We start from the raw sequence: 11518 nt of genomic DNA, 5'->3' as shown, positions 1-11518 counted from the left end.
AAAGCCTGATCTGCGTGATCGGACGGTGGCGGCTATGGTCGTACCCTTGTTGGAGGCACCATTTTAGAGTCGTTGCTCCGTCGTCGGTCGTCTCACCTCTCCTCGGTGATTGCTCATGGTGATCTCCGTCGGCTCAAGGCGATGCCTCTTTGCTCATCTTTAGTGTGCTTTGTAGTTCGTTGGAGTGGTGTGTCGGTGCCCGGCACCCGTGTATCTCGCCCTGGGTGTGTGTTCTTGCCTTGGGTGCGTGGTGTGGGTAGTGGTGGTGTGTGTTTGTATCGTCTCCCGGTTGTATCGGTGTCGAATGCTTTATAATATAAAGCGGGGGAAACCCTTTTCTTCTAAAAAACAAATAATTTGCCCCGCCAACTGCCAACATTGTTGTTACCAGTAGTGGTGAGAAGGAGCAAAAGAATCCCATATAGGTTCGAGCCGTATTTTCCGCTTGCGAGGAAATCGAGCAATATTGTCAGCTGAGGTGTTGTTTCTATCTCATTAGTGTTGGACAAGCTAACCTAACCAGTTTTTGTCTCTGAAAAATTATTGTCAGCGGATGTCTGCAAGACGCTCTGCAGTTCCAGAATCCAGATAATAACATGCAGTCTCTGGCCTTGCAAATCTGTGCACAAGCATGCATGAGGAACAACGGGACAGATGGCAGGAGGTTGGTGTTACAAACTTAATCCCTAGCTTCAACCATATGACAATTAATAATACTAGTTATCTGTCAAATATATTGCCATGTCAATAGATCAAAACATGGCAGTTTGAACCTGATTGATACCAGTTCAGTTCAGTTCAGAGAGCAGAACAAACTGCGCAATTGTGCTACCGCCTGAAGGACGATTGAAGCAATCCAGTCAAGGGAAAGCCGCCTAAGGCGTCCTCAACAGGCCCGATAACATGACCCATATTGACTCGTCAGTTCGAAGCCCGGTCCGACCAGAGAGAAAATATCCATCCTCTTCCTCCGCCGCCCCATCACACTTCCTGGCGGTGCTGCGGCGGTGCCTGCGCATGTCTTCCCCACAGCCGCTACCGCTGTCGCTGCTGCTGGTGAACCTTCGTCCTTTTCCTTTCTCCTATTTGTACTTGATGTTGAGTACGGTTCAACAGGTTTTGGAATCATCTGCGCCTAAGTACAGGTTTGGAAATCCTGCTGCCAATCGATCGCTCATGCAACAATTCAGCACCCGACAATAGCTGAGGACTAATTCAGATAATCGACTGCACCGTGAAGTCATAGTCATCGTACGTGCACCTCTCCACTTGTGCTATTAATTTTCAGATTGTTGTGAAATCTGATGTTATATAGCCCGGTAACCGGCAGCATTACATGCTCACAGTAACAGAGATGAGCGGCCAAGTAACAGGGAGCACTACATACTGACTTCAAAAACGCTTGTGGTTTCTAACTGATCCGTATTATATTAGTTAGTCCATTTCTCCGCTGTGTTCGAGACTTCGAGCCTAGGAGCATTTTGGAACAATGGCGTTGATTTCAACTACAATGACAGAAAAATACCTGCGTCAGTTTATCTGAAAACAGTCCCGCGTTACATGGATAAACTGAACATCCTAATGAACTAATTCAGTCCAGCCGCAGTAGAACAACAAGGTTTGCAACATTGAACTATTTTTCAGGTAAAGTTCGGCCTCAGATTGTAATAATTCGAGAAGATACAACAGACATGTCATTTGCTTTAATCTAATTGCCTACCTTCTATGTCAGGATTGTCTCATTTCACCTTGGGCCTGATACATGTGAGGCCAGAGGTGGAACTGAGGAGATCCCTTGGAGATCTACGAACAACTTGTCGAGGGAATTCATCTAATCCACTACACCGTTGAGTCACATGAGTGGTATGCAGAAACTCACAACTGGCTCTGTTTATATTCATATTCTCATGAAAGTGATGCCATATTGCCTATTAAATAGGGGTCTTTCTCATGGTTGTAGTAGCAAAGTGATACCATGACTGACTTCCATGTAAAGTTGAGACACGGCCAACTATCCAACCGTATGATGATGCAATACACTTTATTAGTTTCAAAATGCTAAGTGATTTGAAAATCAAATGCCTTATATGATACATATTACTGAGCATAGCACAACCTATTATGAAAGGAAAACACACTGGAAATTGGGAGAAATTAAGAGCACTTATTTTTTTTTCTACTTCCAAATACCATTCATTCTGTCAATTTCTCTGCTTCGTTGGATCCTGGGAGCATTTTGGAACATGCTGTTAATTTCAACTACAATGACTAGAAAAATACCTGCATTAGTTGATCTGAAAACAGACTTGCATTACATGAAAAAAATTGAACATTTTTAATGACTAAATTCAGTCCAGCTGATGTAGAACATGAAGGTTTGCAATATTGAAATACTTTGCAGGTAAAATTAACTCAAGACAAGGGGCTTCAGATTATAATAACTTGAGAAGATACAACAGACTTGTCATTTGCTTTACATAAGAATATCTCATGTCCTGCTTGTAATCTAATTGTCTATCCTGTCAAGATTTTCTCATTTCACCTGGGACCTGATACATGTGAAGCTAGAGGTGGAACCGATGAGACCACATTTCCAGCAGCGCCGAAATACACTTGACTTGTTGCAACGAAGTTATGATCAATGTTGCTCTCTGCATTCATGGCACCTTCCAAGACCTTGACTACCTCAGACATTTTAGGCCTTCTTTTGCATTCAATCTGCAAACACCACATTGCGAGCTTCATCATCTCAATTGCATCCTGCTTATGTGCTAGCATATCGTTACTCTTATTGTCAATCAATTCTACCAACCGATTAGTCTTCACCTTTTCCTCCAATTGGGTGATGAGATGGATGCTCTCTTCGGATCTAGAATTGTCGAGGTTCTTTGTTCCGCTAATGACTTCCATGACCACAACACCAAAGCTATAGACATCGGCCTTTTCCGTGATCTGTGATGTCAACCATTCGGGAGCTAAATATCCAGGTGTGCCCCTCATTCTAGTAAACACTTGACTCATATCCCTGTCAATGAGCTTGCATAGTCCAAAATCAGAAAGTTTAGCATTGAAGTTATCATCTAAGAGGATGTTTTGTGGTTTGACATCCAAATGGGGAATCTTTTTCATGCACTCCTCATGAAGATAAGCAAGACCTTTAGCTATGTGAGTGATAATCTTGCACCGCGTGCTCCAATTCAGGGGAGGTGAATCATTGTCATGTTGATGATAGATCCATCTATCCAAGGATCCTTTTGGCATGTACTCATATACCAAGAGCCTATGCGATTTCTCTGCACAGAAACCAATCAATCTGACCAAATTAATATGATGAATGCTGCCAATTGTTTGAACCTCTGCAGAAAATTCTCTTTTGCCCTGACCAGCTCGATCCAAACGTTTTACTGCAATCCTTTCATCCCCAAATTGACCTTTGAAAACAGTCCCGAATCCTCCTTCCCCAAGCTTGTGTGTGAATTGCACGGTTGCTGCTTTTAGCTGTTGAAATGTGAACCTCATTGGTGTTCCTTGTAGCTCCCCAAACTCTTCCTCCACTTCCATCTCATATTGTCGTTGTGTTCTTCGTTTCTGTATAAAGTAGGTGACGAGGAACAAGATGGTAAGCAAAATGAAGCCGCCCACAGGAGCTAAAATTGCAACAACTCTTCTTACATAAGAGGATTTCACTTTCATGCTTGTTGGCCCAATAGGTGCAAGCAAAGCACTTGGCGTCGTAGGTGTTACCTTGGCCGGGGGTGCAGGCGGATGTCTTGGGGGCGTAGGTGTTAGCTTGTACGGGGGTGCAAACAAGGGCCCTTCAGCTATAGGCGCTGTTGTTTGATTAATCCTGCCACCAACGACACCCGAGTCGATGGATGTACTGGCCGCAATGGTGGCGGCCGGCAGGAGGACGAGGAGAGGCAAGAGGCGGAGAGCCGAAGAGGTACTCACCACTACCATTTGTTCCTTTGTGTTATGATTTCTGATTGCACCTCTTAACTTGAATCAGAGTCTCAATTGCAAACTTTTGTTGTGAATTGTCTCAATTGCAAACTTGTGATAGGGCTCCTGTGGCTGTGACAGACTGACGGCTAACAGGCTGGAAGATCAGTAGGGGATAGCAGATAGGGACAGGATCTGCGTGTTGAATCATTCAACGGTCAGCATAAAACAGCCTAACATGCTCTATAGTCATACTGAACTAAAACCACGTCAAGTATTTCCAAACGTAGGTAATATTTCGGTATGTTTTCAAGAAAGGAAAAATAAGAGTTACATTCGTATAATGCATTGTTGATGATATTGACTGTAAGAAATATGCAAACACGACACAAAAATGCGATCAGATCCTGGGAGAGTAGACATTTTTTCCTTGTGTTTCTCAGAGCCTTTTAGACTTCTAATATAATTATACCATATAACATAGTAAACTGGGTTTTTTTTGCCCAGATTGCACATCTTTGTTCATTACCTATCTACCTTATGTTTTTCATCCCACTCCCTCTATCAACATAAGTAAATGTGCATAAAAGAAATACAACTGCTTTGCGAATGAGAAAGGTTCTTTTAGGCGACTTCGAACCCCATATTCATACCACTTTCCCACCTATGTATTATTTTTAAAAAGAAAACCGTAGGAATCTCTCCGAGGGTAGTAGGTTGGGGGAGCGATATACTTCTTACTGACTGATTATGGCTTCCCTGACTAGAGAAGGAAATGTCGGGAGGAAATAGAGATGATAGGACCACCTGAATGCTGGAGATGAGTGCTCGTCGTATTCCCTCGAGGAAAGCGGAGGCCCTCGCGGAAAGATCAAAGAAAATGAAAAGCACAGCCGCCTCTACCTAGAGCAAAGACTGTTCATAAGTTCATTACCAAAAGCAGAGTGAAAGGGGTTAGTAGCTTGGTTGGAGTTCTTCTACTGACGAAGGGAAGAGGACGGTCTTACTTTTCAGAGATACCTGACTTATTAGTGGACTATTCATGTCATAGCGGAAGGTCAGTGGGAAACAAGGAAACAGAGGAAATGCTTACTGGGACATAGCCTTCGGTACGCAGAGCCGAATTGTTTGAACTTGATCGACCTTAAACCCTAGTTCAATTCCAGGACGACATCATATAATATACGCGAGGCTCAACCAATGATTTTGATTAGACACTTCTCCTTGTTGAATGAGAATGAAGGAAGAGTGCCGAACGACTAAAGCTAACAGCCAACCCAGATACCTAAACTGAAGAGGATGGTTAAGCTTCACAGGGTTGGGACTCCCTAAATCAAACTGCAATCGTTGTTTATCAACCACTCACGACGACACCAAGATCTTCGACTTAGCTCCCGAGTCGCGTTAATTCCACTGGAGGGTTGTAGCTAGACCAATTCAAGTGCCGTAGACGAATGCTTCTTGGCGGAATAAATGGTATGACACGACCCGTGTTTCTATCGGATCCTAAGCTTCATCGGGACAAGCGCATAATCCATCCCATCCCGGTAGAGGGGACAGAGCAGCTCAGCGGGCTAATCAGTGACCTCATCTACCCAAAGACTTTATTTCTGCTGTACGCGATACTTAAATCGCTCAAATAGCCACCTTAGACGGACACAGCCATTAGAAGAAGAAACTGAAACTCGATGGAGTACCCTAAACCAGAGATCCTCGACAAAGAAAGTCTCGATTCGAGGAACGAAATATCAACAGAGGAACGAAAACCGCAGGGTATGAAATTTGGGTAGGGTTGGCAGGAAAAGTCCAACTGGAACTTTCTTTGATTACCTTTTTTCTCCAACTAGCTCAGAGATTGCATTTGCCAATCAGAATAAGAATGCTGTGGTTGGAAAGACAAAGAAATAGAATAATGTTACGATCTACTAATTGCTTGCTTTCCCTATTGTTGGAATTACATTTCGATAGGAGAGATGCAGACCAGATAGGAATGTAAGAATACTCTGTAAATTGTTTATTAATTGGTTTAGTCTGTGGAAGAGAAGTATCGATCTAGAGGATTGCCCCCCAGACTGACCTAGTTGTCCTTGACTTGCTTCGGGAGCCGAGGCAGACGGAGGAGGAACCTCTTGAACCTGGAATCCACTTTCCACCTGTCCTCCATATGCTGTTCTGTGGCAACACTTAGATCAGAATCTTGAGTTAGCAGTGATGTAGAGTGAAGATCGGTTTGCAACTGCTGGAGGCCATGTTGACAGCCTTGGCTATCATGCCATCAAGGTTGCGCAAGTGTCTTAATCGCCATAACTCTGGATGTACCCGTCGTCACGAGCGCGGCACGCCACTATATGGTTGACTGCCCCTATATGAGCTAGTAGCCGCGAGAGCTCCGGGTGTACCCGCCGTCACGTCGCTCATGTCGCCTGGGCGGAGGGCTGATCCGGAATGGACGGTAGGGCGGCGACTCTCGGGCGGCCTATGGTGGTTGCACGCTTGGGTGAGATCTAGGAAGAGATTTGGGGAAGGAAATCAGGGGAGCGAACTAGGGCATCTACAGTCGGACTCCTGAAATGAACCCTACACCTTATACGTCCGGGGCGGACGGCTCGGTGAATGACCGGTCACAAAATCATGACCCAAACAGGCTCCTCAAACCTACACTATATATTCGGGCTGATCGGCACCCCTCATATATCCAACCTATATCTGGGGTGAATATGGGGAGGCTCGGACGAGCCTAGGCGTGTCTGCCACGTTGGATGCGGCCAATGCTGGCCCACCCTGAGCCCACATACATTTGTCCCTATTTGCATCTTGGACAAAACCCAAGCCACTCCACTCCACTCTGGCACCAACCTCCTTTCCGACGATCATCGACCTTCTCCGGCATGGCGGGCAGTGGATTTGACTCTGAGATCACCCGATCCGTCGACTTGGACCTCATCCCAAGTAGTGACGAGGAGATGTCCGTACGCATGGCTCTCTACCGCTCCCGGGAGGAGTGTGCCCAATCATGGTCGGAGTTCATCCGGCGGGAATTCATTGTGTCCATGCAAATGGCGCTTGGATACGTCGAGGCTGCTTGCTCGAGGCGTGTGACCATGGACTTGCCGGACACAGCGACCACCAGTTGATAGCGCAACTCTGGGGTGACGACATAACCCCTACGGTGGTGCCTGGTCCCTGCGGCATCATGATCCAAGATAGAGGCCAACGCACACATGCGTCATGGCCCGTCCCCTGCGGACGCGCGGCGTGCCTGCCGTGTGAGGCAGAGGGTGTGAGATGCCATGATAGCCCTCGAGGCGGGGGCCGCCGAGGATTCACACGCCGCCATGTACGAGGAAGCCCTTTGTGCCTGCATCATCAAGAAGTGGCAAAGGACAACAGCGCGCACCCTCGCAATGAAGCAAAACTGAGCGGTCCGTGCCCTGGCGGGCCTGCCCACCAAAGTGGAGAAGGTGGAAACCAGTGTCGGGTCAGACAACTATGGCAGTGAGCAGACCCGACTCGATCCATTTTGAGTATTCGACTGCTACTTCTATGGCATAGACGGCTAAGTTACGGACAATCGTGGATGAACTTTCTCCATAGCTTTAGTACGTAGAACATGCCAATATTTTGTGGTCCGGTGGCATAGATGTGAGCATGCCAATTTTTGTTAATCTGATGGCATGCATGATGAAATAGCCGGACAATATGTGTGGGATCAAAATATATTTTAAGTAACTTTAGTTTACTTTGCATGTGATGGTATGGATTTGAAGATTTGTGAAAGCAGTACTCGATTGTGAAAGCGGATATTTGAGGGGTGACCGATCACTGTCCGTGGACATGTCTGATCGCGTCTGTAGACGTTTAGAGGGTCGGATTAGCTACGTACGGTTGTAGATATGCTCCAAGGATATACTCCCTCCGTCCGGAATTACTTGTCGGATGAATGGATGTATCTAGATGTATTTTAGTTCTAGACACATCCATTTTTATTCATTTTTAAGACAAGTAATTCCGAACGGAGGGAGTAGATGAGACGTGCGGGGAGGTGGAGATGTGCATATGCGCAGAGAAAGGAGATGAAGATGTGCGGTGATTGGGCTTGCCATGGCCAATCAGAGGCAAGCATATGGATTGTGCTTTCTGTCTTTGCCGAGTGTTTTTATAAAGATTGTTGCCAAAGCCTTCAGAAAAATATTTGGTATATTAGTTTTTGCCATTATTTTTCGATACCAAATGTTTATTTTTCTACATCAAATGGTTATTTTTCTATATTATCTAGTATAGCTTCTAGGGACCATATAATGACACCATGCCGGTTTTATGTTTTCCAGACATTCTTTTGCATTCTTTTATATTAAAAACCAATAACATCCATGTTCGTTGTCGAGTCTTGCCCCCCTGTTGTTTGGAATTGCCGTAGTTTTCTTGGATAAGGCCTAATATATACTCGAAAACACAAATGGTATTTTTCAAATCAATTTTGCCAACTTTTTCATTCACTTTAAATTTGAATTATATTTGTTAAGTGCTTAGAAACGCATTTAGTGGCTAAAATATACCAAACGGCCCTTGAAAGATGCCAAATTTTGACACGAATCATGTAATGATGTATCTTGATTATAGAGAAAATTTCAAGGTCAACGGATGGCCAGGGGTGTAACTAGGCAGAGCACTTGGGGTCATAGGTGTTACCTTGGCCGGGGGTGCAGGCAGGGGACTTTCGGCTGTAGGCGATATTGTTTGATTGACCGTGGCACAGACGGGCACCTTCTCGCCCTGACTGAGGTTCACACAGGCAGCGGGCACCTTCTCGCCCTGATCAATCTTCACGCCAACTCCAACCGGAATAGCTTCTGGCCACACGGTGGCAACGGTGAGGAGGAGGAGAGGCAGGAGGGAGCCGAAGAGGTACTCACCACTCCCATTTGTGTTATGATTTCTGATTGCACCGGTTAACTTTGAACCAGTCTCTGAATTGCAAACTTGTGATAGGGCTCCTGTGGCTGTGACAGACTGACAGCTAATAGAGTGGAAGAGTGGCAGGGGATAGCAGACACGGACAGGATCTGTGTGTTGAACCACTCAACGGTCAGCATAAAACAGGCTAACATTCTTGCAGACTTGTTTGCTTGTTAGTCCCTTTCAAATTTTATCTGTATGTCTCCAAGAATAAAAACAGGAATTACATATTTACAATGCGTTGTTTGATTTATTTTTTTGGCTGTAGGAAATAGACAAACACGATTTTGTTTTTGCGTGCATAGGTGTTATCATATAAAACATGCTTTTTGACAAAATATCATCTTGGGAGAGTAGACATTTTTTCCCTTGTATATCTCAGAGCCCTTTTTTTTGTTGTTGCTGCTTGTTAATGTATCTCAACTCTTTAGTTACGGAGAATGAGGCAACTCTTTGGGTTGGCGGCATGCTGATTGCTGAAGCTGACAGCAGTTGACAGCAGCCTGGAAGCAGCTCGAGGCCTTGTTGATTGGAGTAGCTATGATATGCGCCGTCAACCATATGGAACCAAGTCTCACTCACCATAACTCCTTGATTGCGTCCAGATGAGGGTGGCAAAACCTTGTGATCATTGTGACACATTTTGTCGCGCCGAATCTGAGCTTGTCACATCTTGTGATCATTGTTTCATGGAGTCGAAATCGCTCTGGATCACAAGACCACGTTGGGCGGAAGCTGCACGGTACCTGCTCGAGGCCTTGATGCCGAAATGACTCGCTTGTGATCCGCCATTTATATGTTCTGCAGATTTTGTGTGTCCGAGCCCCAAGGAGCTCGGTATATTTAAAAAAAATCAAAAACCATATTTAGAATGTTTCAAAAAAAAATCATGGAAACATATATGTGTTCCGCATGAACATGTGAAATTTCATTTTAAAATGCTGTGATTTGTAGGCTGTACAAAAAAAACAAAAATGCGGCCCAACAACAAAAATAAAGGGCCTGTTTAAAAACACGAATTTCCCTTTTTTTTCTTATACGCCACGTGTGGAAGTATAATGCTGTGAAATTTTGCACATCCATAGTATACATGTGTATGTTTTTTTTTTCGAAAGAGTTCCAATCTATTCATCTTCAATCATGGCAGTACAACGAAGACCAGAAATAATAAAAATTACATCCAGGTCCGTAGACCATCTAGCGACGACTACAAGCACTGAAGCGAACCGAAGACGCGCCGCTGTCATCGCCCCTCCCTCGCCGGAGTCGGGCACAACTTGTTGTAGTAGACAGTTGGGAAGTCGTCGTGCTAAAGCCCCATAGGACCAGCGCACCAGAACAGCAACCGCCGCCGATGAAGGATAACGTAGATCGAAATGATCCAATCCGAAGACACACGAACATAGACGAAAAACAACCAGATCCGAGCAAATCCACCGAGGATAGATCCGCCGGAGACACACCTCCACACGCCCACCAACGAGGCTAGACGCACCACTGGAACGGGGGCTAGGCGGGGAGACCTTTATTCCATCGACACAAATTTAAGGGCAATTAACTGCCGGGAAAGATCAACAATTTGGGGCAATTTATTGCCGTCAAAGTAATGTCTGCCGGGCAAAACTGTACAGGTCATTGTAACTGCCGGGAATGAGAAAGGAAGAAGGGCAGCTCAACTGCCGGCATCTTTAGGGTCAGCCTAGCTGCCCTAGAATCCCAATGGGGTCGAGTGCATTTCCAGGAATCATGTTGGCGGGGCCAAAATTTCGGGCCCAATAGGCGCGCGGGTCACGTGCGGGAGAAGCGAAACGGTAGAAGTCGCTGGAAAGCCCACGCGCGGCCTTAATTTCTTTCCCCTTCTCGGTCCTTCTTCCCCCAGTCGCCGACCTAGCCCGTCCACATTGGCCGGCCTAGCGCCGCCGCCCCCATCCCCTTCATCAAGGATGCCGCCTCCCTGCACCCCTGACCCACGCCGCCCCTCCCGCACCGCGATTCCCTGACCCACGCCGCCACCCAGTCCCCATCGGTGACGGCTCGCACCCGTGCGCCCTCCGACCCACGCCACCACCCAGTCCCAATCGGCGACGGCCTACACCCACGCCTCCGACGTCCACTCTGCCACCCTGTCCCCATCGGTGGTGACCTACACCGGCAATCCACGCCCATCCCCATCGATCCACGTCGCAACCGTGCCCCCACCTAGAACCGCCGCCCCATTCCTCGAGCATGCCACCGCCTTGTCCCAATCCCCCACCACGACACCTCCCCCATCCCCTTCGCCATTGCCGCCTCTGCTTCGCGTCGCACAGCAGCACGACGTCTTGCGTCAAAGGAGGTCCAAGTGAAGTAAGTTATTCATTAACTTGATTTCACTTCTGTTCTACATCTGAGTGCTCCATATGTGATGCTTCTTACTAAAGGGAATCCCGTCTCAACACATCAAAATACCAATTTAAAAGATCTGGCACTGGCTGTGGTTTGTTGATATTGTTTGTTATTCTTGCGCACCAGGTGTTTGAGTTTTTGTCAAACCAATAGCAACATCCTTGAAGTGAGTCGCAGCTACAGGTCGCCCCTGAGCTCTGTTCGTGCTCAGTCAAGCTCTATTTTTTCATACTTT

The 11518-nt window shown here is 46.3% G+C and overlaps 1 protein-coding gene across 1 annotated transcript; it reads right to left on the bottom strand.

Annotated features, from left to right (window-relative positions):
- Positions 1 to 2402: 2402 nt before the first annotated feature.
- LOC125546444 (G-type lectin S-receptor-like serine/threonine-protein kinase SD2-5) lies at positions 2403 to 11070 on the bottom strand. Its single transcript, XM_048710708.1, has 3 exons — positions 10866 to 11070; positions 8632 to 9005; positions 2403 to 3588 (listed from the first exon to the last, which is right to left on the bottom strand). The coding sequence occupies exons 1-3, from the start codon at positions 11068 to 11070 to the stop codon at positions 2539 to 2541; spliced, it is 1629 nt and encodes a 542-aa protein (XP_048566665.1). The 3' UTR covers positions 2403 to 2538.
- Between the last annotated feature and the right edge of the window lie 448 nt (positions 11071 to 11518).

This window comes from Triticum urartu, chromosome 3 (genome assembly GCF_003073215.2).
Source record: "Triticum urartu cultivar G1812 chromosome 3, Tu2.1, whole genome shotgun sequence".
Classification (NCBI taxonomy): Eukaryota; Viridiplantae; Streptophyta; class Magnoliopsida; order Poales; family Poaceae; genus Triticum; species Triticum urartu.
Note: the sequence above shows the minus strand (reverse complement) of the source record. Positions and strands in the feature narration are given on the sequence as shown.

Coding starts and splice junctions, on each gene's coding strand:
- LOC125546444 (XM_048710708.1), bottom strand. CDS start 11,070: ATGGGGATGGGCGTGGATTGCCGGTGTAGGTCACCACCGATGGGGACA. Junction 9,006..10,865: donor GTGCGGGAGGGGCGGCGTGG/GTCAGGGGTGCA, acceptor TTCAACACACAG/ATCCTGTCCGTGTCTGCTAT. Junction 3,589..8,631: donor TGCCTGCACCCCCGGCCAAG/GTAACACCTATG, acceptor TACTTTATACAG/AAACGAAGAACACAACGACA.